This window comes from Microcaecilia unicolor, chromosome 1 (genome assembly GCF_901765095.1).
Source record: "Microcaecilia unicolor chromosome 1, aMicUni1.1, whole genome shotgun sequence".
Taxonomy (NCBI): Eukaryota; Metazoa; Chordata; class Amphibia; order Gymnophiona; family Siphonopidae; genus Microcaecilia; species Microcaecilia unicolor.
Window position 1 is genome coordinate 442,855,818 of NC_044031.1, and position 27,622 is coordinate 442,883,439.

At 46.0% G+C, this 27,622-nt stretch overlaps 1 protein-coding gene across 2 annotated transcripts in view; it reads left to right on the plus strand.

Moving 5' to 3' along the window:
- Window positions 1–27,622, plus strand: part of CCDC102B (coiled-coil domain containing 102B) — a 567,471-nt gene that overhangs the window by 366,172 nt on the left and 173,677 nt on the right. Inside the window, exon 6 of one of the 2 annotated variants that reach the window (XM_030212667.1) lies at window positions 630–800. The exons of the other annotated variant lie outside the window; for it this stretch is intronic. Within the exon in view, the coding sequence (XP_030068527.1) occupies window positions 630–800 (171 nt within the window). The remainder of the gene's footprint in view (window positions 1–629; window positions 801–27,622) is intronic. 2 annotated transcript variants of the gene reach the window in all.

A 27,622-nucleotide genomic window follows, 5' to 3' on the forward strand; every position in this document is an offset into this window, starting at 1 on the left:
CCTCTGTTCAGCATCCCACCTGTGTGGGACAGGAAATTGCAGCAGAGGAAAAGCTTCCAGGCCACCAAAGGCAATCTGTTTACCTCACTGACACTGCCAGCAGCCCAGAAAATTCAAGAAGGCAGCGTTGTAGGGTGCTGAAATGGAGTAGGAGAGAGCTGACCAAGGTGGTTAGATTGAGAACAGGCAACGTCTTGATGGCTGAAGCAGGGAGTTGGAAGGAAGCTAGTAGTGCCCAAAACTCAGGCACTTGACTGGCCACCAGGGTTGGGGGGCCTCACGTTGGAATGGGGGACCTGGATCCCCAAGGCCCCCTGTAGCTATGCAACTGATATTAATGTGTATTATTTACTGCAGGTCCTACTTTATACAACAAGCCTAGCCGCTAATAAGGCTTCCAAATCTAGACTTTAAAGGACAAATATGTTTTGTATGGTTAAAACAGTTGATTTTAGAAATGCATAAGAAACCAGCATCAATTTTGCATTATCATTATTAAAATATATTCATAATTATAGCAGTCTCCCATTGCTTATCTTTATTTCAGTATATACTGTATGAATCCTTAACTGTATGTTGTTGGGAAAAGTATTCATTAGGTTTTCAATGATGACTGCCTTCTTTTTAAGGAAATAACTGATCTTCAACATGCCTACTTTAAGTTAAAGAAGCAGTATCAAAACAAAATTGAAGAGTTGATTCATGCTAACAGGAGAGCTGAACAGCATGAAGGAGATGTGAAGAAACTAAGAACTCGAGTGGAAGAGCTTAAACGAGATCTTGCACATGCAGGGGATGAGGTATTTCATCAAAATAGTAATTTGTGCTTGACGCTTGAATATGTCATGTAACAAAGTTAATCTGAGCAATAGGTAAAAACAATGGCCTTTATTTGAGAAGCCCCATTTGTGATTTAGACATAGGCAGTCGGTGGCCCAACTGTTTGGGGAGGCTAAAGGGGGCGGGGTTAGGGGTGGGGCCAGGGGTGGAGCTTAAATCCATAATTGTCTGACAACACACAGAAAAAATAAATAAATAAAAAGTCACAATTAATACCTTTTATTAAATTTAGATATTAGCTACAGTGTATGTATCATATGTCAAAGAATAAAGTGGTTGCTCAAAGAATATACTAACCACAATCGCTCAACTGCAAAACACTATGCACAACTTTGTGCAAAAACACACTCAGAACCTTACTGTACCATAAATATTACACTGGGCAGAACCTAATACACCAATATACCACCCATACGGAAAATGCAGACCGTCAACAATATGAAACAAGGGATCATAATATCACAATTCTCATGTAGAGCCACAAAACACCCTAATTCATGTTTAATGTAGGATAAAATGCCAGACATAAGTACATAAATATAAACTTTTAATGTTGAGCACCTGATTCTCAAAGTGGACATATTACAAACATTGTAATGAAAATAAAATGAACTTTTCTACCTTTGTTGTCTGGTGACTGTTTTTTTGATCATGCTGGCCAAGTATCCAATTCTGCTGCTATCTGTCCTCTTAACTCCGTTTCCAGGGCTTCCTTTCCATTTATTTCTTTACTTCCCGCCTTTCTTCTTCATTTCTTGCCTTATATCCGTAAGTAAAAGCTGGGTCCTCTGTAGACTTGACTGTCCAGTGGATCCATCTTCTGTCTATTTTCTCCATCGATGTGCAGGTTTTCTCCCTTTTCCCTCATCTCCGTCCTCTCTCTTCCCTCCCCTCCATCCATGCCCAGCATTTTTTTCTCTCTCTCTTCCCCTCCATCCATGTGCATCTCCTTCCTGTCTTCCCTCCTCTCCATGCATGTCCATAATTTCTCCCCTTCATTCATGTGCATCTCCTTCCTGTCTTCCCTTCCCTCCATCCATGTCCAGCAACCCTCCTCTCTCCCCTGTCCTCCATCCATCCATGTCCACCAACCCTCTTCTCCTCTCTAGCCACCCATGTCCAGCAACCCTCCTTTCTCTCCCCTGCCCCCCTCCATCCACCCATGTCCAGCAACCCTCCTCTCCCCTCTAGCCACCCACCCATTCCAGCAACCCTCCTCTCTCCCCTGCCATCCCCTCTATCCACCCATTCCAGCAACCCTCCTCTCTCCCCTGCCATCCCCTCTATCCACCCATTCCAGCAACCCTCCTCTCTCCCCTGCCCTCCCCTCCATCCATGTCCAGCAACCCTGTTCTCTCCCCTGCCCTCCATCCACCCACGTCCAGCAACCCTGCTCTCCCCTCTAGCCACCCACCCATGTCCAGCAACCCTCCTCTCTCCCCTGCCATCCCCTCTATCCAACCATTCCAGCAACCCTCCTCTCCCCTGCCCTCCATGCACATCCAACAATTCCCTTCGGTCCCCTGCCCCCCTCCATCCATACCTAGCCCGATTCTCCTCTCCCCTGCCTCCATCCATCTGGGCCAGCAGCGCCCTGGGTCTCCCCTTTCCCTCCCCTTGCTTACTATCTGCCCCATGCCATCTTTAATTTACCTATGCTCCATTCCCAGTGTCAACTCGGCCACATCATTTCAAAGCCCGCCCTGCTGCCCGTCTCTATTCTCCCCTCGCTCCCTTTGCGACGTGATTCGTTCCGCAGACAGAGTCCCGCCTTCTGACATCATTTCCTCGAGGGCGGGACTCTGTCTGCAGAACGAATCACATCGCGAAGAGAGCGAGGGGAGAATAGAGACGGGCAGCAGGGCGGGCTTTGAAATGATGCGACCGAGTCGACGCTGGGGACGGAGCGGAGGTAAATTAAAGATGGCACGGGGCAGATACTAATTAATGGAAAGGGAGGAAAGGGGACACTCACGGCGCCACTCGTCCGCCCAAACCCCCCCCCCCCGGGACCCCTAAACCTTTCCTGCTGGCTGGGGAGGCTTAGCCTCCCCAAGCCTCTTATACCGGGCGCCTATGGATTTAGATGTTTTGACTCCTGGCACAAAAAATGTCTATCTATGATAAATGTCTGACACTGAAATTTATGAAACCAAGATTGAAACATCTAAATTGCCAGGACATGCGGATGGCAAAGGGGCATGGTTTGAGCAGAACTAAGGCTGGACCAGGGCAGACCTATAAAATAAATGTGCATTCCTCATTTTAGAAGGGAAGTCCCTGTTTATGACCTTGAGATCAATGTTGTTATTTATGCCTTGTCTAATGCAAACCACCCAAAGTAATGTTATCTTTGTATCTCCCTGATCTAATCACTTCCAAGCACACCAACCCCCAATCTGAGTACCCTTCCCTGATCCCCTGCCATGTATGGATCAATACATACTTTGATCACCCCCTCACCATATCAGCCCCCCTTTCCCCAATCCCCCACCTGGCCTTTCTCCTGATGAAAAGCCCTCCCACATACCCATACCCAACCTTGCACCACCTCCCAGACATTCCAGCTACCCCTAGGACTCGCCTGAGGCCACCAGGGGTGGTGTAGCAGTCCTCCTCCGTTTCCATCCTGATTGTCAATATGGTAGTGATAACTAGCAGACTACTCCTAAGGGTCACTGACACCATACTGACACCCAGAGCCAGATGGGGCAGTAGATTAGGATGGCCACTTTTGCCGTGTTCCAATTCACCACCACTGATTGCCCCCAGAGTAGTCCCAAGACTGACTGGAGGGTCTAAAGGGTGGGGGAAGGTTGGGTATTGCTATATGGGAGGGTTTTTATATCAAGAAAATGGTCATAATGGGGAATCAGAGGAGGAGAGTTCAGATTGGGGACTGGTGTGCTCAGATGTGATTGGATCAGGGAAGTGCTGTCACAATCTGTCACGAAGTCCGGAGTAGTGAGCCCTTGGGCCACTGCCAGTGAGCAGCAGCAGCAGGTGAACCACCCAACAGGAAGTGAGGCTGAACACAGACAGGCTGGTACAAGCAGGACCAGAACTAGCAGGATGGGAACTGAAGTTGTAGATGGATGGGAACTGAAGTTCTAGACGAACAAGGCTGTAATAAGCAGGACTGGACCAACCAGATTCTGGAACGGGCTTGGAGTGGCTTGACTTGAACCAGATTCAGGATCCTGGAACAGGATTCAGGATTTTCAGACAGGCTTGGCAGGGACAGGATTCAGGATTCTCAGACAGGCTTGGCTGGAAGGGAAGCTGAAAGCAGACGGGGTAGGAACAAACTCTGGAGGAACTGATGCTGAAGGCAAACATGGCAGACACAAGCAGGATTAGAACTGAGGCTGAAGACAAACAGGGCAGACACAAGCAGGATTAAAACTGGAACTTGGACTGTAATCAGCATCTTGACAGGAACTTGAACTGGAATCAGGAACTGGACTGGGACCCGGACTGGAATCAGGAGCCGAACCGGGACTTGGACCTGGACTAGAATTAGGAGCTTGACTGTAACTGGAACTCAGACTGTAATCAGAATCTTGACAGAAACTCGAACTGGAATCAGGAGCTGGACCGGGACTGGGACCTGGACTGGCATCAGGAGCTGAACCGGGACTGGAATCAGGAGCTGAACCGGGACTGGGACCCAGACTGGAATCAGGAGCCAAACCGGGACTCCAATAAGACTGCAGGCAAGCCCTGGTCTCGGAACTTCTAAGACGCCTTCTTTCAGCGTCGGCTTCAGGAGTATCCCGCAGGGCTGGATCCGAGATCAGTTTGTAGCGGTATTCGAAGAGTGTGATAGAAGAATCAATAGCCGAAACTGGGTTTACAAAGAACCCAAGCCCCCAGACACGCTCTCTCTCAGCTGCAGCTTCAGGAGTATTCTTCAAGGCTGGATGAGAACAAAGTTTATCACGGTAATTATGGAGCGTCATAAAAAGATCAAGAGCAGAAACTGAGTTGGGACCGGAATTTGAACTGGAACTAGGAGCTGAACCCGGGCAGGGATCCAGATTGCCAACAGAACAGAGAAAAAAGTTATGTGCTGGAAGCCCAGCTGGAAGAATGATTTTACCGAGCTCATGGCCTTTGCAATCTGTCACAATCTGTCACGAAGTCCGGAGTAGTGAGCCCTTGGGCCACTGCCAGTGAGCGGCACCAGCAGGTGAACCACCCAACAGGAAGCGAGGCTGAACACAGACAGGCTGGTACAAGCAGGACTGGGAACTGAAGCTGTAGATGAGCAGGGCTGGAATAAGCAGGACTGGAACAACTGGATTCTAGAATGGGCTTGGTGTGGCTTGACTGGAACCAGATTCAGGATCTTGGAACAGGATTCAGGATTCTCAGACAGGCTTGGCTGGAACAGGATTCAGGATTCTGAAACAGGATTCAGGATTCTCAGACAGGCTTGGCTGAGACAGGATTCAGGATTCTGGAACAGGATTCAGGATTCTCAGACAGGCTTGGTTGGAAGGGAAGCTGAAAGCAGACGGGGTAGGAACAAACTGTGGAGGAACTGAAGCTGAAGGCAAACAGGGCAGACACAAGCAGGATTAGAACTGAGGCTGAAGACAAACAGGGCAGACACAGGCAGGATTAAAACTGAAGCTGAAGACAAACAGGGCAGACACAAGCAGGATTAAAACTGAAGCTGAAGGCTTGCAAGACAAGAACTAGCAGGGCAGGAACAGCAACAAACACACACAGAAAAAAAAAACTCAACGAAAGACCTCTCTGTTGCAAAGGCAAGTCTGAAAGTTCCCAGGTGCTTAATAAAGGCAATTACAGATGAGGTCACAGGTGAGGCTTGGCAGCAGGAACACCCGGGCAAGTCTGGAGTGCTGGAGCATCAGGACTGGAATGAACTCTGGAACATGTTTGGGAAACAGGAAGAAGACAGTCCACAGCAGCAATAGGCCTGGTCACCAGGAGGCGAGGTGAGTATAGGCATAGGATACAGTCACAACCATGACAGGTGCAAAGGGTGGCAGTGTTGTGGGTGTATAGAGTTCAGCATTTTGATATCTGCTTCATGAAGTCCCCACACAGATGTTGAAGCACTGAATCTCGAATGTTTATGTGGCAGGGTGCTTGGTCTCTATATTATGGATGTGTGCATTACTAAAATAGGTCTTCACACAGCCACTACATTGACATTTTAAAATTGATGTTCACACAGCCACTACATAAACATTCTGTCCTGCATGAATCTTAGAAAAGGATCTATGTTGATAAGACATTTTCTAAAAAACTTACACAATTGTTGACTTCATGGTTTGGATGCTCTTTCTAAAATGCCAGTCCACATGTCAATATTGTGAAAACAACACAAACTATTCCAACAGTGTTGCTGCTAATTGGGTTTCTGCCAGGTACTTGTGACCTTGATTGGCCACTGTTGGAAGCAAGATACTGGGCTAAATGTTCCATTGGTCTGACCCAGTATGGCTATTCTTATGGTCTTAATGTTGTTGGTACTGGTAGAAGATAGCAGGAATAACTGAGAGATACATAAAGGTCAATGTTAGTGGCTGGCAGACTATATTATTTTTAAAGCACAAGAAATTAAATTAAAGTTATGCAAATTTTCAGTGTAAACATACAAAGAATGCTATTACTCAATATGCTTGCAAAACTTTATTTGGATTTCTGGTCTATATAAAGTTATATATATTACTGGGGATAAATATTTAAACTAGAAGAACAGATCCCAAAACTATATCACAAAAAACGTTCTTCCTTTAAAATATTTAATTTCTTTTATTACAATACATATATCACATAAAACCACTTATACTGTGTAAGTTCCGGAACTTGCCCAGTCACACCCTTCACTTCACCACCCATTCACTTAAACCTTGTGTGGGCACATTTCTATATATCCATAATCTGTGTACATGCTCCCCAATTGTTGTTTCCTCAATTTCAAATCTTCCACTTGTGTCTTAGATATCGTCCTTAAAGGTTCAAATTATAGTCCTTATAAATCATAAAAATCTTCTACATCACATCAAGCAGGAGCACAGTGTTCACAACAAAGTCTCTCCAGCACTCTTCTTGGAGTAGTGTTAGTTCAGCAGAGTGAATCAGTGCAGTGTGTCAAGGGCTTCCTGAAATTTACATACTGTTTCCAGACTTTAAGCACCTTCTAACTCTTCACACCTTCTCTCTTTTGTGTGAAGAGGTGTGAAGAGTTAGAAGGTGCTTAAAGTCTGGAAACAGTATGTAAATTTCAGGAAGCCCTTGACACACTGCACTGATTCACTCTGCTGAACTAACACTACTCCAAGAAGAGTGCTGGAGAGACTTTGTTGTGAACACTGTGCTCCTGCTTGATGTGATTTAGAAGATTTTTATGATTTATAAGGACTATAATTTGAACCTTTAAGGACAATATCTAAGACACAAGTGGAAGATTTGAAATTGAGGAAACAACAATTGGGTAGCATGTACACAGATTGTGGATATATAGAAATGTGCCCACACAAGGTTTATGTGAATGGGTGGTGAAGTGAAGGGTGTGACTGGGCAAGTTCCGGAACTTACACAGCATAAGTGGTTTTATGTGATATATGTATTGTAATAAAAGAAATTAAATATTTTAAAGGAAGAACGTTTTTTGTGCTATAGAAAAGTTATACCTGCTGTTTGTGTGACAGCATTTTTTAGAACAATTTTATTTATTTATTTATTACATTTGTACCCCGCACTTTCCGGTGGCTGATATTCAGTGCTGGCATCTGCATAACTAACTGGGCAAAATTAATATTGCTGTTTATTTATTTTATTAAAAACTTGTAATCCACTTCAAATCTAAGCAGCTTACAGAAAAACACACATAAAATAGCAATACTAAAAATACAATTTAATAAATTAACAGATATGCTGCTGCACTCCTACCCTATTTATGTGGACCTACATGACCAGTTAGCTTTATGGGCATTGATACTGCATATTGCTGGCACCTCACATAACTCCTGCCTCCTCCCAGACCCTCGTCCCTGTAACACCCGTCTCCTGAGTGGCTACAGGGGTGGCAGGGTAGAGAGCAGAATCACACACGCTCTCTCTCTCACAGACACACTTGCACTCAGTCTCACTCTCTCTCTGTCACACACTCACTCTCACACATGCTCTCTCAAACATACACACTCCGAGGAAAACCTTGCTAGCGCCTGTTTCATTTGTGTCAGAAACGGGCCTTTTTTACTAGTTTTTGGAATAAAGGACTGCATTTGACCTTTTCAGAAGTGACCCAATAATGTCTTTGTATAATATTGAATGAATACTTTACAATTTTGAACTGATGTATTGAATTGATATTTTGTCTCTATATTGGCTTGTGACTAGGTTAGGACTGACAGTGTATACGTTATTTTATTTGCAAAATGTAGGTGTGAGCACTTAACACCAGAGTTGGTGTAGAGGTGGTGTAAGTATTTGTGCCTAAATGCCAGAGATATGAATGCAACATAGTCTGAGCCCTGCCCATTTATTTATTTATGTCTGACATTTATATCCTACAATATCCCAAACAAGTCTGAGTTCAACGTGGCTTCCAATAAACAGTATAGGATACATAACAAAGAATAATACATAAGAAAGTAATTTGTTGTAAGAATCCAATTTTCCAATACAGTATCATAAACATACTGGCATGTTTAACATTTAGAAAATCTATTATGAATGAGAAAATGTACATGAAGTAAAGAAAAGGTTAATGGTATATAGAGTAATAACCAATTCAGGTAAGAATTAGTTGTTTGAGATATGGTCGTTCTTTGTAAGGGTTTGTTTGAATAGGAACGATTTGAGGATTTTGCAGAATCTAGTATATTCCTGTATAGTTCTTGTTTTGGGTGGTAAGGAGTTCCACTATTTGATTCCTATGAATCTTTCACCTGTTGTTCTAGTATTCTATTAAGAAACGTGGAGTGGCATTTTCTATATGACGTCTAAGTCCGACTTTGGACGTTTTGCAAAAAACGTCCAAAATCTAAATAGGAAAGAAGGTCATTTTTGAAAAAGAAAAACAAACAGCTATCTTTTTTTTCAAAAATACTGTGGACATTTTGGTTTTTGGACATTTTGTGATTGGGACGTTTTGGTTTTGGTCCATTTTCGAAAAAAAGTCCAAGTGCAAAACGCACAAAATCAAGCCATTGGGTTGTAGGAGGAGCCATCATTTTTAGTAGACTGGTTCCCCTGACATCCCATGACAGCAATAGGGTACCCTAGGGGGCACTGCAATGGACTTCATAAAAAGCTCCTAGGTACACATCTCACCATTGCTCCCTTACCTCGTCTGCTGAACCCCCCCAAAAAATCCACTCCCCCAAACTGTACACCACTACCATAGCCCTTACGGGTGAAGGGGGCACCTATATGTGGGTACAGTGGGTTTCTGGTGAGTTTTGGAGAGCTCACAGTTTCCTCTACAAGTGTAACAGGTAGGAAGAGGTATGGGCCTGGGTCCACCTGTCTGCAGTGCACTGCACCACTACTAGACTACTCCAGGGACCTGCATTCTGTCTAATGGACCTGAGTATAACATCTGAGGTTGGCATAGAGGCTGGCACGTAATATTTTTTATCACATTTGTTGGGGGTGGTAGGGGGTTAGTGACCACTGGGGGAATAAGGGGAGGTCACCCCTGATTCCCTCCACTGGTCATCTGGTTATTTAGGACACCTTTTTGTGTATTAATTTGTTATAAAAACAGGTGTAGCTCAAAACGTCTACGTTTTAGTCCTAGACGGGGGTTTTTTTGTACCATTATGGCTAAAAAACATCTGTCTTAACACCCAAGTCCCGGCCTGAACACACCCCTGACACACCCCCTAAAGATTTGGATGCACTTCTGATGGACTTCATAGAAAAACTTGTAAAAATAGGTTTTGAAAATACTGATTTGGACATTTTTGTGAGAAAAATATCCAAAAATTGCTTTATGCCACTTTTTAGGCGTTTCTGTGTTTCAAAAATGAGCCCGATAAGCACCTACATTCCTTTGTAGAATAGGCTTATCATAGGCACATTTTAGGTACCTAAATATAGGTGCACTGTTATAAAATTATACCCTTACCCTTGGATTCTATATATCGTGCTCAAATTTCAGCGCTCAAATAAATTGACTAATGAGCTCGAAAACATCAGTATTTGGATATTAACAACCAATTATTGATGTTACTTGGCAGTCTTCAAAATTTGCACACTCACATCTCACTGCGTGCTATTCTATAAAGCATAGAAACACTCTCCCAGCAACTGAATAATACTCAGCATGTCATCAATGCACACAAACTACATACACTCAGCTTGGCTAGCTGAGTATATGTAGTTTTTCAAATGCACACGCTGCCCTTTTGTCATTTGATCCAAGTTTTCAGGAATTATTTATATAATAAGCTATTTAACTTATAAGCTGTCAACCTCGGAGCCTCTGCGAACATGGCCAGGTCTTGATAACTTCTTCAGGTTAGAGGTCTTCACCACATCACCGTTATATTTCTTCCAACAGCAATGTGGAAGTTTGTAATATACAGTATGTAGGTTACAATAAAGTCAGTCCACTACTTAAAATTGGACTGCAATAAAAACATACTCATTTTGAGGAAAAAGCCTAAGTTTATATGACAACTAGCCGTTGAGCCCTTTAAAAATGAGCAGGTATTGGGGTTTTCCTTCCCCTCCCCCCCGCGAGGTCGCCACCGCTCCCCCCCCCCTCGGAGTCGCCGCCACCGCCACCGCCACCCCTCCACCCAGCCCGGGCCCTCTCTTCGCTTCTGAACTTACACATCCATTTGAAGAACGCAGCAAGACACATCAGCTGAGCTGCCGTGGGCCCTTCCTTCTCTGCCTGTGACCCCGCCCTCCTGTGATGTAACGTCAGCGAGGGCGGGACACAGGCAGAGAAGGAAGGGGCAGCTCAGCTGATGTGCGTTGCTGCGTTCGGCGAATGGATGTGTAAGTTCAGAAGGGAAGAGAGGGCCCGGGCTGGGTGGAGGCGTGGCGGCGGCGACTCCGAGTGGGGGGGAGGGGTAGCAACCTCAGCGGCGCAGTTTCCATCTCTGTCCCGCCCCCCATCATCACGTATTGACGCAGGGGCGGGACAGACAGGGAAGTCTCTACTGCGCATTTGTGAGTGAGTACAGTCACTCGCCGTTTATATGTTTGATGGTTTGAAGCAAAAAGAGGCAAATGCAGATAATGTATTAATGTACTTTAGTTAAACACACAGCATTGAATGTAACCTGTAATACATTTGACACCTAAAAGGCCTCCCCTATACTTTTATAGCTTTCCTTTCCTTATCAGTTGCTTGACAAGTAAAGTGCTCTCTGTTGCTAGTATAAAAGATTTGTCTATTACAGTGAAGGCATAAAACTGTTTCTATTTCTGTTTAATGGAAGAGGCATTTTAAATACATTTCCTGATATTTGCATGTGCTGTGTGTGTATCTATCATTCCCAGTCTGTTAAAATGCATACATGTTGTGGAAAATGGCATGTACTTTTAGTCAGCTGGAAGAGGACTTTTCTTTAGATAGGGAAATCTTAGCACATTAATCTATTTTAATGTGCCTAAACTTATTAGAAGCATCTATCTATCTATCTATCTATCTATCTATCTATCTATCTATCTATTTAGATAGATACTTTAAATACACAATAATAATTATTTTTTATTTGTGGAAAAAACTTTGTAAACTAAATTGTCAATGGCAACTTGTTAACAAACTGTAACCAGCATTTGTAGAGTCACTAACCCAGGGGTGTCTATCCTCAGCTCTCACCAGGTCAAGTTTTCAGGATTTTCCCAACGAATATGCATGCGATCTATTTGTATGCAATGGAGGCAGTGAATGCAAATAGATCTCATGTATATTCACTGTTATCATTGTATAACTCAATTTTGATGATATCTGCTTTGAACCTATATTTGGGAATTGGCGGATTATAAGCATCATTACCATTACTATTACCATAACTCTCTCCACACATGAGATCCAATAGCACCTAACTGGATAGTGCTGGTGAACATCAAATGTGACTCCCACAGCACTATTCCCTAATTCTATAAATTTACATATCCACTTTTGCACTTAGCATGCAATCTTTCAGTGCAGGTTATAGAAAACTGCAGGTTATGCACATAAATTAGGGGTCCTTTTACTAAGCCGTGGTAAAAAGTGGCTTGTGTTAGTGTAGGCGCATGTTTTGGATGCATGCCAGGCCATTTTTTACCGTGGTTGGGGAAAAGGGCTTTTTTTTAATGGGTAAGCACTGAAATTAAAACTAGCATGTGCCTATTTAAGGCCTTAGGGGCCCTTTTACAAAGGCACGGGAGGGCTAACGTGTAGGTAGTGTGCACCCAATCAGCACTGCCGCCAGGGTAGCATGTATGCCCAGCGGTAATTCTGAGTTTGGCGCGTGCCAAATCCCGTGGTAGAAAATTATTTTCTATTTTCTACCATGGGGGCATTGCCAGTGGCAACTGGCAGCACGCCCACATTGGAGAGCGCTGCATGGTTACCACATGGGTAGCACATGAGCTTTTACCGCTAGGTCAGTGGGTGGCGGTAAGGGCTCAGGCTGTAAATAGGTGTATGCCAGTTTTCATATTAGCACAGGTCCATTAAAAATTAGCCTTTTCCCCCAGCCATGGTAAAAAATGGCCCAGCATGCGCCTGAAAGACATGCCAACACTACCGCAGGCCACTTTTTGCCATGGCTTTGTAAAAGGACCCCTGAGCCCTTACCATCACCCGTTAACCACTACTACTACTACTTAGCATTTCTATAGCGCTGCCAGGGTTACGCAGCGCTGTACAAGTTTAAACATGGGGAAGGACAGTCCCTGCTGAAGAGAGCTTACAATCTAAAGGTAACAAACTATGTAGTCAGTGTAGGTAACATGAATGGGGAGGTGGTTAGGCGCCAAAGGCAAGTAAGGGCTCATGCACTACCTATGTGGCAACTATGCAGCACGTGCCAACAGCTGATTACCACCAGCAACGCCTCCCCCCCAATCCGTGGTAAAAAATAGAAATGTATTTTCTACTGCAGGATTTGGCAGAATTACTGCTGGGCACACATGCTAGCCCGGTGGCAGTGCCAATTTGGCGTGCACTACCTGTGTGTTAGCCCTCCCATACCTTAGCAAAAGGGCCCCTGAATTGTTAAATTATCAAATAATTGGTGTAAACAATGAATAATGGGCTATACTACACTTCTCCTTTCTTCCTCAAAATGTACCACCTGTTCCTCTGATCCCATTCCCACCCACCTTCTTAATGCCATCTCTCCTGCTCTTATTCCTTTTATCTGTCACATTCTCAACCTCTCACTTTCCACTGCGACTGTCCCTGCTGCCTTTAAACATGCTGTGGTCACACCTCTCCTTAAGAAGCCTTCACTCGACCCTACTTGTCCCTCTAATTACTAACCCATCTCCCTCCTTCCATTTCTCTCCAAATTACTTGAGCGTGTTGTTCACCGCCGCTGCCTTGATTTTCTCTCCTCACATGCTATTCTTGACCCACTACAATCTGGTTTTCGCCCTCTCCACTCAACCGAAACTGCGGTTACTATAGTCTCCAATGACCTATTACTGGCTAAATCCAGAGGTCAATATTCCATCCTCATTCTTCTTGATCTTTCCGCTGCTTTTGACACTGTCGATCACAGCATACTTCTCGATACCCTGTCCTCACTTGGATTCCAGGGCTCTGTCCTTTCCTGGTTCTCTTCCTACCTCTCCCTCCGCACCTTTAGTATTCAGTCTGGTGGATCCTCTTCTACTTCTATCCCTCTGCCTGTCGGCATACCTCAGGGTTCTGTTCTTGGTCCCCTCCTCTTTTCTATCTACACTTCTTCCCTTGGTTCATTAATCTCATCCCATGGCTTTTCCTACCATCTCTATGCTGATGACTCCCAAATCTACCTTTCTACCCCTGATATCTCACCTTGCATCCAAACCAAGGTTTCAGCGTGCTTGTCTGACATTGCTGTCTGGATGTCTCAACGCCACCTGAAATTAAACATGACTAAAACCGAGCTTCTCATTTTCCCCCCCAAACCCACCTACCCACTCCCCCCATTTTCTATTTCTGTTGATGGCTCTCTCATTCTCCCTGTCTCCTCAGCTCGAAACCTTGGTGTCATCTTTGATTCTTCTCTCTCCTTCTCTGCTCATATCCAGCAGATTGCCAAGACCTGTGGTTTCTTTCTTTACAACATCCGTAAAATCCGCCCCTTTCTTTCCGAGCACTCTACCAAAACCCTCATCCACACCCTTGTCACCTCTCGCTTAGACTACTGCAATCTGCTTCTTGCTGGCCTCCCACTTAGTCACCTCTCCCCTCTCCAATCGGTTCAAAACTCTGCTGCCCGTCTCGTCTTCCGCCAGGGTCGCTTTACTCATACTACCCCTCTCCTCAAGTCGCTTCACTGGCTCCCTATCCATTTTCGCATCCTGTTCAAACTTCTTCTACTAACCTATAAATGTACTCATTTTGCTGCTCCCCAGTATCTCTCCACACTCGTCCTTCCCTACACCCCTTCCCGTGCACTCCGCTCCATGGATAAATCCTTCTTATCTGTTCCCTTCTCCACTACTGCCAACTCCAGACTTCGCGCCTTCTGTCTCGCTGCACCCTACGCCTGGAATAAACTTCCTGAGCCCCTACGTCTTGCCCCATCCTTGACCACCTTTAAATCTAGACTGAAAGCCCATCTCTTTAACATTGCTTTTGACTCGTAACCACTTGTAACCACTCGCCTCCACCTACCCTCCTCTCCTCCTTCCTGTACACATTAATTGATTTGATTTGCTTACTTTATTTTTGTCTATTAGATTGTAAGCTCTTTGAGCAGGGACTGTCTTTCTTCTATGTTTGTGCAGCGCTGTGTACGCCTTGTAGCGCTATAGAAATGCTAAATAGTAGTAGTAGTAGTATAATTGAATTTAATTGGCACTAATTGAAATTAATTTGCAGTTATGTGTGCAACTGTAATTAGTTAATATTTTATACCTTAGCATGCAACTGCTAGGAGGTGTGGACATGAGAGGGGCATGAGTGGGTCAGGAACATGCCGAATACTTAGGTATTTAAAGAATCATTTTTAAAAGAATGTCCAAGTCAAAATTGGGATGTTCTGCTCATAACATGCAAAACAAATGTCCATCTCACAGCCAATTTTGAGCAGGAAAAATGTTGTGGTTTCTTGTTCAAAAATATGGGACAGCATCCAAAATGAACAGTCATTTTCCAAAATAAAGTGTCCAAATTATGAACACCAAAAATACTAGGGACCAAGAATTTCTGTCTGGCATCATTTGCACAAAAATGGCCAAATAGACATCACTGCAGAGCAGAGGGTCAACATAATGGTCAGTGCTGTGTACTTTAATCCATGGCACCCACGTTCATATTCCAATTCAAATCTGTTATTTTAAATGGTGAGCCCTCCAGAGACAAGGAAATACGTGTGTACCTGAATGTGCACCACCTCAATAGCCCTCAAGCTTGCAGGTATATATAATATTTAGGTACAGTTGGTATTTCTCTGTTTCTGGAGGGCTCACAATTTAAAGGTTAAAAAAAGAGAGTTGAGGTGAGATATGAACCTGGGTCCCCTGGTCACTAGGCTACCCTTAAGACCTGAATGCTAATGTTTTCAGAATGCCCACAAGACCTAATGTTGTCAGGGATCCTAGTTTCCCTTTCTGATGTCACTTTTAGGGGTGAGGAAGGGAGACAACAACCACTAGGAGATTAAGGAGTAGACATGCCTTAATCTCTCCAGTGGTCAGCTACTCAGTCAGGGCACCTTTTATACCCTGGAAGTGATTGAAACAGGTCTAATTTAGGAAGCCCTTCTTTTTTGATACGGACGTTTCTTTCTATTCTGTTATCGCTGTTGGATGTCCTAAATGTGGGCCCTCCCTAAAAATACCTACAACATGACCCCTTGCTATTTTGATGAACTATAGTGTAGGATGTCCAAATTGTGCCTTTTTAAAATTGTGATTTGTATGTTTTAGGCAGATGGACTTTTTTTTTTGGCTATTTTGAGATGTCCATATGCTGTGAAAATGAATGCCTAAGATAATAGAATACTGTCAGTTATACATCTATCTGAGAGCAGTTAGACATGAAAATTTACACCAGTCATTGAGCTAGCATACGTGCTTGGGCCTAAAGTTAGCTGTGTAACTGTGGACTTATGTTAGTATTCTGTAAAGGCAGTTCTCCGAGGACAAGCAGGCTGCTTGTTCTCACTGATGGGTGACGTCCACGGCAGCCCCTCCAATCGGAAACTTCACTAGCAAAGTCCTTTGCTAGCCCTCGCGCGCCCGCGCGCACCGCGCATGCGCGGCCGTCTTCCCGCCCGAAACCGGCTCGAGCCGGCCAGTCTTCTTTTGTCCGCACTCGGTACGGTCGTGTTTTCGCCGTGTCGAGCCCCGGAAAGTCGACCTCGCGCGTCCAATTCGTTTGAACGTGTTTTTTTCCTTCGGGAAAGCTTTGTCCTAGTCGGAAGTGCTCCGGAAACCCCCCGCCGGGTTTCGTGTAAATCCTCCCCGTACTTCCAGCTTTTTTGCCCCGGTAAGTTTTCTTTCGTCGTCGGGGTAGGCCTTTTTTCGGCCTCGGTCGAGATTTTTTCTCCCTCTAAATTTGGTGCTTCGAATTTCGCCATTTCGGCTTTTGATTTCGCCGGCGTGATTTTTCCGCCCATGACATCGAAGCCTTCCAGCGGCTTCAAGAAGTGCACCCAGTGCGCCCGGGTTATCTCGCTCACTGATCGACACTCGTCGTGTCTTCAGTGTCTGGGGGCCGAGCACCGCCCTCAGAACTGCAGTCTGTGTTCCCTGCTTCAAAGGCGGACTCAGGTAGCGAGACTAGCCCAGTGGAACGTGTTGTTCTCGGGCTCTTCGTCGGCATCGGCACCGGGATCTTCGAGTGCATCGACGTCGTCAGCGTCCAGACCATCTTCCTCGGCCGCCCCTGCATCGAGTGCATCGAGGCATCGGGCCTCTGCATCGGCGCCGAGACATCGGATAGCTGCATCGACGTCGGTGGTACCAGGACCTCGTCTGCTGATGTCGTCGGACGGTGGTGCATCGGGTGGAGTGCAGGTGAGGGCTGTCCATTCCCCTGCTGGTGGCGGTGAGCCCTCGGGTGGGTCTCCGCCTACCCTGAGGGCTCCTGCGGTACAGCCCCCCCGAGATCGACCTTCTTCAGTCCTCGGCCCCGAGGAAGCGACGGGTGGATTCGACGTCCTCCTCGTCGGTGCCGGGGAGCTCCGGTGACATGCTTCGGAAGAAATCGAAGAAGCATCGACACCGGTCTCCTCCCCGTGTCGGCACCGAGAGCTCTGGGTCGCCGAGGGATTCGGCACCCAGCAGGCATCGGCACCGAGAGGACCGCTCACCCTCTGTTCAGGAGGTGTCGATGCGCTCCGCTCTGGACAGCCCGGAACAGCCTCCACGCCCGGAACAGGTACTGACGTCGACGCCTGCATCGACCTCTCAGCCTTTCTCTGCAGCCGCTCTAAACGAGAGCCTCCGGGCCGTTCTCCCAGAGATTCTGGGAGAGCTGTTGCGCCCTACCCCTCCGGTACCGGCGGTGCTTGCGCCACCGGTACCGTCGAGCGTGGCGCCGGCTGGCCCATCGCCCAGGTTGAGGTCCCCGACGTCGGTACCGCGTGCGGTACCGACCGCGGCCACCTCCCAGGAAGGCTCCCCGACTACGTCGGCGGAGGGAGCTTCGCCGACGCGGGCGAGGGAGTCTACCTCTCGACGCCCCCATCGTGGACAGGGTTCCACGGAGTCGAGCAGGGCGAGGTTGCAGACACAGGTCCGTGAACTTGTGTCTGACACCGAGGGTGAGGCCTCGTGGGAGGAAGAGGAAGATCCCAGATATTTCTCTGACGAGGAGTCTGGGGGTCTTCCGTCTGATCCCACTCCCTCTCCTGAGAGACAGCTTTCTCCTCCCGAGAGTCTGTCTTTTGCCTCCTTTGTCCGGGAGATGTCTACGGCCATCCCCTTCCCGGTGGTTGTGGAGGACGAGCCCAGGGCTGAAATGTTTGAGCTCCTGGACTATCCTTCTCCACCTAAGGAAGCGTCCACTGTTCCCTTGCACCATGTCCTGAAGAAGACATTGCTTGCGAACTGGACCAAACCATTAACTAATCCCCACATTCCCAAGAAGATCGAGTCCCAGTACCGGATCCATGGGGACCCAGACCTGATGCGCACTCAGTTGCCTCATGACTCTGGAGTTGTGGATTTGGCCCTAAAGAAGGCTAAGAGTTCTAGGGAACATGCTTCGGCGCCCCCGGGCAAGGACGCTAGAACCTTAGACTCCTTTGGGAGGAAGGCCTACCATTCCTCTATGCTCGTGTCCAAGATCCAGTCTTACCAGCTCTACACGAGCATACACATGCGGAATAATGTGCGGCAGTTGGCGGGCTTGGTTGATGCTCTTCCCCCTGAGCAAGCCAAGCCTTTTCAGGAGGTGGTCAGGCAGCTGAAGGCGTGCAGAAAATTCCTGGCCAGAGGAGTTTATGACACTTTTGATGTTGCGTCCAGGGCCGCTGCTCAAGGTGTGGTGATGCGCAGGCTCTCATGGCTGCGTGCCGCCGACCTGGAGAATAGAGTCCAGCAGCGGATTACGGACTTGCCTTGCCGTGCGGATAACATTTTTGGCGAAAAAGTCGAGCAGGTGGTAGAGTCTCTCCACCAGCGGGACACCGCATTCGACAAGTTCGCCCGCCGGCAGCCTTCAGCTTCTACCTCTACAGGTAGACGATTTTTCGGGGGAAGGAAGACTGTTCCCTATACTTCTGGCAAGCGTAGGTACAATCCTCCTTCCCGACAGCCTGCGGCCCAGGCTAAGCCCCAGCGCGCTCGCTCTCGTCAGCAGCGTGCGAATCAGCAAGGCCCCGCGGCTCCCCAGCAAAAGCAAGGGGCGAGCTTTTGACTGGCTCCAGCAGAGCATAGCCGACATCCAAGTGTCAGTGCCGGGCGACCTGCCTGTCGGAGGGAGGTTGAAAGCTTTTCACCAAAGGTGGCCTCTTATAACCTCCGATCAGTGGGTTCTCCAAATAGTCCGGCAAGGATACACCCTCAATTTGGCCTCTCAACCTCCAAATTGTCCACCGGGAGCTCAGTCCTACAGCTTCCAGCACAAGCAGGTACTTGCAGAGGAACTCTCCGCCCTTCTCAGCGCCAATGCGGTCGAGCCCGTGCCATCCGGGCAAGAAGGGCTGGGGTTCTATTCCAGGTACTTCCTTGTGGAAAAGAAAACAGGGGGGATGCGTCCCATCCTAGACCTAAGGGCCCTGAACAAATATCTCGTAAAAGAAAAGTTCAGGATGCTTTCCCTGGGCACCCTTCTCCCCATGATTCAGCAAAACGATTGGCTATGCTCTCTGGACTTGAAGGATGCCTACACACACATCCCGATACTGCCAGCTCACAGACAGTATCTGCGATTTCAGCTGGGCGCACGCCACTTCCAGTACTGTGTGCTACCCTTTGGGCTCGCCTCTGCGCCCAGGGTGTTCACAAAGTGCCTAGCTGTGGTAGCAGCGGCGCTTCGCAGGCTGGGGGTGCACGTGTTCCCATATCTCGACGATTGGCTGGTGAAGAACACATCCGAGGCAGGAGCCCTGCAGTCCATGCAGATGACTATTCGCCTCCTGGAGCTACTGGGGTTTGTGATAAATTACCCAAAGTCCCATCTTCTCCCAGTGCAGAAACTCGAATTCATCGGAGCCCTGCTGGATTCTCGGACGGCTCGCGCCTATCTCCCAGAGGCGAGGGCCAACAACTTGTTGTCCCTCGTCTCGCGGGTGCGAGCGTCCCAGCAGATCACAGCTCGGCAGATGTTGAGATTGCTGGGCCACATGGCCTCCACAGTTCATGTGACTCCCATGGCCCGCCTTCACATGAGATCTGCTCAATGGACCCTAGCCTCCCAGTGGTATCAGGCCGCCGGGGGTCTAGAGGACGTGATCCACCTGTCCACGAGTTTCTCGAATCCCTGTATTGGTGGACGATTTGCTCCAATTTGACTCTGGGACGTCCCTTCCAAATTCCTCAGCCTCAAAAAGTGCTGACCACGGATGCGTCTCTCCTGGGATGGGGAGCTCATGTCGATGGGCTTCACACCCAAGGAAGGTGGTCCCTCCAAGAAAGTGATCTACAGATCAATCTTCTGGAGTTGCGAGCGATCTGGAACGCTCTGAAGGCTTTCAGAGATCGGCTGTCCCACCAAATTATCCAAATTCAGACAGACAATCAGGTTGCCATGTACTATGTCAACAAGCAGGGGGGCACCGGATCTCGCCCCCTGTGTCAGGAAGCCGTCAGCATGTGGCTCTGGGCTCGCCGTCAAGGCATGGTGCTCCAAGCCACATATCTGGCAGGCGTAAACAACAGTCTGGCCGACAGGTTGAGCAGGATTATGCAACCTCACGAGTGGTCGCTCAATTCCCGTGTGGTGCGACAGATCTTCCGGGCGTGGGGCACCCCCCTGGTAGATCTCTTCGCATCTCAAGTGAACCACAAGGTCCCTCAGTTCTGTTCCAGGCTTCAGGCCCACGGCAGACTGGCGTCGGATGCCTTCCTCCTGGATTGGGGGGAAGGTCTGCTGTATGCTTATCCTCCCATTCCTCTGGTGGGGAAGACTTTGTTGAAACTCAAGCAAGACCGAGGCACCATGATTCTGATTGCTCCCTTTTGGCCGCGTCAGATCTGGTTCCCTCTTCTTCTGGAGTTATCCTCCGAAGAACCGTGGAGATTGGAGTGTTTTCCGACCCTCATCACGCAGGACGAGGGGGCTCTGCTGCATCCCAACCTCCAGTCCCTGGCTCTCACGGCCTGGATGTTGAGGGCGTAGACTTTGCCTCTTTGGGTCTGCCAGAGGGTGTCTCCCGCATCTTGCTTGCTTCCAGGAAAGACTCCACTAAGAGAAGTTACTTCTTTCATTGGAGGAGGTTTGCCGTCTGGTGTGACAGCAAGGCCCTAGATCCTCGCTCTTGTCCTACACAGACCCTGCTTGAATACCTTCTCCACTTGTCGGAGTCTGGTCTGAAGACCAACTCCGTAAGGGTTCACCTTAGTGCAATCAGTGCATACCATTACCAAGTGGAAGGTAAGCCGATCTCAGGACAGCCTTTAGTTGTTCGCTTCATGAGAGGTTTGCTTTTGTCAAAGCCCCCTGTCAAGCCTCCTACAGTGTCATGGGATCTCAATGTCGTTCTCACCCAGCTGATGAAACCTCCTTTCGAGCCACTGAATTCCTGCCATCCGAAGTACTTGACCTGGAAGGTCATTTTCTTGGTGGCAGTTACCTCGGCTCGTAGAGTCAGTGAGCTTCAGGCCCTGGTAGCCCAGGCCCCTTACACCAAATTTCATCACAACAGAGTAGTCCTCCGCACTCACCCTAAGTTTCTGCCAAAGGTTGTGTCGGAGTTCCATCTGAACCAGTCAATTGTCTTGCCAACATTCTTTCCCCGTCCTCATTCCTGCCCTGCTGAACGTCAGCTGCACACATTGGACTGCAAGAGAGCATTGGCCTTCTATCTGGAGCGGACACAGCCCCACAGACAGTCCGCCCAATTGTTTGTTTCTTTTGATCCCAACAAGAGGGGAGTGGCTGTAGGGAAACGCACCATATCCAATTGGCTAGCAGATTGCATTTCCTTCACTTACGCCCAGGCTGGGCTGGCTCTTGAGGGTCATGTCACGGCTCATAATGTTAGAGCCATGGCAGCGTCGGTAGCCCACTTGAAGTCAGCCACCATGGAGGAAATTTGCAAAGCTGCGACGTGGTCATCTGTCCACACATTCACATCTCATTACTGCCTGCAGCAGGATACCCGACGCGACAGTCGGTTCGGGCAGTCAGTTCTTCAGAACCTGTTTGGGCTTTAGGATCCAACTCCACCCCCCGAGGGCCCTGTTTGTTCTGTTCCAGGCTACACTCTCAGTTAGTTGGTAAATTTTTTAGGTCAATCTCAGTTATGTCCTCGCCGTTGCGAGGCCCCATTGACCAATGTTGTTGTTTTGAGTGAGCCTGGGGGCTAGGGATACCCCATCAGTGAGAACAAGCAGCCTGCTTGTCCTCGGAGAAAGCGAATGCTACATACCTGTAGAAGGTATTCTCCGAGGACAGCAGGCTGATTGTTCTCACAAACCCGCCCGCCTCCCCTTTGGAGTTGTGTCTTCCCTTGAAGTGTATTGTCTTGCTACATACTGGACTGGCCGGCTCGAGCCGGTTTCGGGCGGGAAGACGGCCGCGCATGCGCGGTGCGCGCGGGCGCGCGAGGGCTAGCAAAGGACTTTGCTAGTGAAGTTTCCGATTGGAGGGGCTGCCGTGGACGTCACCCATCAGTGAGAACAATCAGCCTGCTGTCCTCGGAGAATACCTTCTACAGGTATGTAGCATTCGCTTTATGCACGTAATTGTTATTATAGAATTTGTATTTATTGCACATACTTTGTGCCAGATTCTATATAAGGTGCCTGAAAAATCAATATGGAAAACATTTCCGCCTAAGCGTATTCTATAAACAGCACCTAGATTTAGTTGCAGTATAAAGAATACGCTTATTTGGTATCCTAGCACCTAAAACTATGTACATCTATTTACACCAACAAAAATGTGGTGTAAATCCGAGCACATAGTTTTAGGTTTATAACAGTGTGCATAAATTTTGGAATGCCTATAAAATGCATGTTTCTCTTCCCATAACCATACCCCTTTTTGCCTGCGCACATTAAAATTTACGTGCAGTACTATACTTAGGGAATTGTGCGTGTAAATTCTAATTATTGCCAATTAGTTCTCATTATTGCTTGTTAACGATGTTAAGAACACTAATTTGCTTGTTAAGCCAATTAAGTTACGTACACTGTTATAGAATACACCTGAATTTCAGCATGAAAATGCTAGGAGCGCTATATTGAATCGGGGGGGTTTAGATGCCTGACTTTCAGTTACCTTTTGATAATTTACCCCAATCTAGACAAATGCCAGGGCAGTTGGAGAGTGGAGTGAAAGTGGACCAAGAAGTTATCTGAGCACTGCCAAAATTCAGTGGTGTTGCATGGTTAAATAACCAGGCAAGTTAGGGCTGTATAACTTCCAGGAGCCACTGAAGGCTCAGATATTCAGTTCCAATACCCAGATATTGATCAGAACTGAATATCGGCTCTAATTCTGCCCATAGTGGCCAGCATTACAAAAAAGAAAAAGATCAAACATTGCCACCTTGTATCTAGACCTTTTAAATGCATTTATTTATCAATGAATGATAGAGGTTTAAAAACATGTAGGGTAATAGATGCAGTATACTATAAATGCTTGGTATGGCTGCCGAGCAGCTGAAGTGATTTGAAAAACTATGTCCCTGGCAAAGGACATTTTGCTCTGATTTCAAGAAAACAAAAATTCTATTAAGAAACATTAAATTACACTAGTATAAATGAAATCCTTTTTCTTAGTCATTGATATCAAAAAGACAAAACATTTATCTTGAAATAAGGAATGCAACAAATGGAAACATTAAAGAGGAAGAAATATTTTTCCTTTCTTAGATGATGCATCCAGTGCCAAGTTATATAAATTCATTTGGAGTTTCAGTGCTTTCTGATCAATATACCAGTTACAAATTGTAGTCATGAGAAATTATAGCCAAAAGATCAAATAAAATGATTTTTTTTGCATTATATTAAATAGGTCCTTTAACATCCTATGACTGATTAACATTTCTAAAACACAGTTGGGCATATACAGCACCATATAGATCTATAAACCAGAAAAAAATTATTTAATACTCAATCTAATTAAGACACATAAACAATGACATTAATTTCCAACAATCAGAGAAGTTTTGTGTCTTGACTCTCTTAACATCTTTACTTGTTAGTGGATGATGAGAGGACCACGACTAGGAAGAGTTTGGGTTTTTGGATTTAAAAATTATCTCAAAAGAGCTGAACCATTATGCAGGTTTTGAACATGGTCAGGGTGTATCACCTGAAAAGGGCTGTTCCAGCTAAAGAACACGTACATCCTATAATTGTGTACCTATATTTAGGTTCTTAATTTATAAAGGAATGTAAATGCCTACTTTCCTTTATAGAATACTAGCATAATTGAGTATATATACACACACACACACACACACACACACACATTTACTTATTTATTTATTAGGATTTGTTTACTGCCTTTTTGAAAGAATTCACTCAAGGCAGTGTACAGTAAGAATAAATCAAACATAAGCAATAGACAATTACAGTAGTAAAAATATTAAAATAACAATACCAAGTATGGCATAGTATACTACTTACAATGTCAACACAATATGTAATTGAACATTTTAATAGACAGTGTAGGGTATAAGTAAAGATGGAACATATAGATACGTAAAAGAGTAAGAGGAGTTAGAAAATAAGGTGACTAATTTATACAAAGGGGATTATGAAAACAAGATAGCATTAGAGGCAAAAAACATAGCAAAATTTTTTTTCAGTATATTAAAAGCAGGAAGCCGGCAAAAGAATCGGTTGGGCCGCTGGATGACCGAGGGGTAAAAGGAGTGATCAAGGAAGATAAAGACGTAGCGGAGAGATTGAATGAATTCTTTGCTTCGGTCTTCACCGAGGAAGATTTGGGTGGGATACCGGTGTCGGAAATGGTATTTCAAGCGGACGAGTTGGAGAAACTTACTGACTTCACGGTAAACCTGGAGGACGTAATGGGGCAGTTCAGCAAACTGAAGAGCAGCAAATCTCCTGGACCGGATGGTATTCATCCTAGAGTACTGATAGAACTGAAAAATGAGCTTGTGGAGCTACTGTTAGTGATATGTAATTTATCCTTAAAATCGAGAGTGGTACCAGAAGATTGGAGGGTGGCAAATGTAACGCCGAATTTTAAAAAAGGTTCCAGGGGAGATCCTGGAAATTATAGACCGGTGAGTCTGACATCGGTGCCGGGGAAAATGGTAGAGACTATTATCAAAAACAAAATTACACAGCACATCCAAGGACATGGATTACTGAGACCAAGTCAGCACGGCTTTTGTGTGGGGAAATCTTGCCTGATCAATTTACTTCAATTCTTTGAAGGAGTAAACAAACATGTGGACAAAGGGGAGCCGGTTGATATTGTGTATCTGGATTTTCAAAAGGTGTTTGACAAGGTACCTCATGAAAGGCTACAGAGGAAATTGGAGGGTCATGGGATAGGAGGAAATGTCCTATTGTGGATTAAAAACTTGTTGAAGGATAGGAAACAGAGAGTGGGCTTAAATGGGCAGTATTCACAATGGAGAAGGGTAGTTAGTGGGGTTCCTCAGGGGTCTGTGCTAGGACTACTGCTTTTTAACATATTTATAAATGATTTAGAGATGGGAGTAACTAGCAAGGTAATTAAATTTGCTGATGACACAAAGTTATTCAAAGTCATTAACTCGCGACAGGATTGTGAAAAATTACAGAAGGACCCTACGAGACTGGGAGACTGGGCGGCTAAATGGCAGATGACGTTTAATGTGAGCAAGTGCAAGGTGATGCACGTGGGGAAAAAGAACCCGAATTATAGCTATGTCATGCAAGGTTCCACGTTAGGAGTTACGGACCAAGAAAGGGATCTGGGTGTCATCGTCGATAATACACTGAAACCTTCTGCTCAGTGTGCTGCTGTGGCTAGGAAAGCGAATAGAATGTTGGGTATTATTAAGAAAGGTATGGAAAACAGGTGTGAGGATGTTATAATGCCGTTGTATCGCTCCATGGTGCGACCGCACCTTGAGTATTGTGTTCAATTCTGGTCGCAGCATCTCAAGAAAGATACAGTAGAATTGGAAAAGGTGCAGCGAAGGGTGAATAAAATGATAGCGGGGATGGGACAACTTCCCTATGAAGAAAGACTAAGGAGGCTAGGGCTTTTCAGCTTGGAGAAGAGACGGCTGAGGGGAGACATGATAGAGGTATATAAAATATTGAGTGGAGTGGACAGGTGGATTTGAAGCGTCTGTTCATGCTTTTCCAAATACTAGGACTAGGGGGCATGCGATGAAACTACAGTGTAGTAAATTTAAAACAAATCGGAGAAAATGTTTCTTCACCCAACGCATAATTAAACTCTGGAATTCATTGCCGGAGAACGTGGTGAAGGCAGTTAGCTTAGCAGAGTTTAAAAAGGGGTTAGATGGTTTCCTAAAGGACAAGTCCATAAACCACTACTAAATGGACTTGGGAAAAATCCACAATTCCGGGAATAACATGTATAGAATGCCTGTACGTTTGGGAAGCTTGCCAGGTGCCCTTGGCCTGGATTGGCCGCTGTTGTGGACAGGATGCTGGGCTTGATGGACCTTTGGTCTTTTCCCAGTGTGGCATTACTTATGTACTTATGTAAAGTTACACATGAGGTCAGATGGATGATTAAATGTTATCTCAGATAGGATAGGGTTGGATAAACATGTCATGCTGCAGTATGTGCAGCCTGTATCACTCTTTTATGTGTGAGACTAAGAAGTTAGTGACTTCTTCCATTAAAGGCCTGATTGAAGAGCCAAGCTTTCATCTACTTCCTAAAGTAGAGATAGTTTTATGTTAAGCGGAGCCTTTCAGGGAGTGTATTCCAGAGTGTGGGGCCTACTCTGGAGAAGGCTTGCTTGCGGGTATCGCATCGTGTAATGTCTTTTGGAGAGGGTATGGTTAAGGATACCCCTTGGGAGGACCTTAGTGTCCTTGGAAGTGTGTAGACTGTCATCTTGTTCTTCAAGTACTCAGGGGCCATTTCCTTTGAGGGCCTTGAAGACCAGACATAGAGTTTTAAAATTTAACCCTGTATTGTACTGGTAGCCAATCACGTTTTTGCAAAAATGGTATGATGTGGTTATGTCACTTGCAACCTTCTATGTGTCTTGCTTTAGCATTCTGAATCAATTGGAGCTGGTGCAGACCCTTTGTAGTTAGACCATTGTAGAATGCATTACAGTAATCCAGTCTTATGAACTTAGGCATAGACTAGATGTAGAACTTGTGTAAGCAGATGAGCCTAAATGTGCTTATTGTATTTTCACGTTTCACATTGATTTAATATACTTTAAATTAAAAAAAATATCTATTGTGGTTTACATAAAATTAGAATTGGATTAAAAATACTGGGAGGAATGAAATGAGATGACCTAATTTACAGTAACAAGTATTAAATCATTCTTTAAGTATTGTATAAATTTACATACTGTAAGAAGGAAACGGGAGCAAAATGGGGAACCCCACTAGCTTCACCACCTTTCCCTCTTTTTTCGACAGAGAGAACAGATAAACTGAGAAAAGCTAAAGCTACTAAAGGTTTCCCTAGTGGAGGGCACTGGGATTCAGTTTCTCTAAGGAGAGGGGAGGATTCCAGATAGGAAAGAGTGTGTTCAGAAAAGCCATGGGGGTACCGCCCATTGAGGGGAGGTTTTCTAAGAAAAAGCAGGACTATATAAAACCTCTAGTTGAACCAGAAGGGGGAGGAGAGGAGGAGCCAAGCCATGCCATGCCATGGAGGTAGAGGAATATCTAGAACCTAAGGAAGCCAAAGTGGAAATTATGAGCTATGAGGAGGAGGTACCTGGATCCCGGAAATCAGAGGAGGAGATAGAAATCTAATATTCCTAACAGCATCTAAAGTAGGGCTAAGCAGAGCCTCAGCCCAAGCCTTGTGAGTAATAAC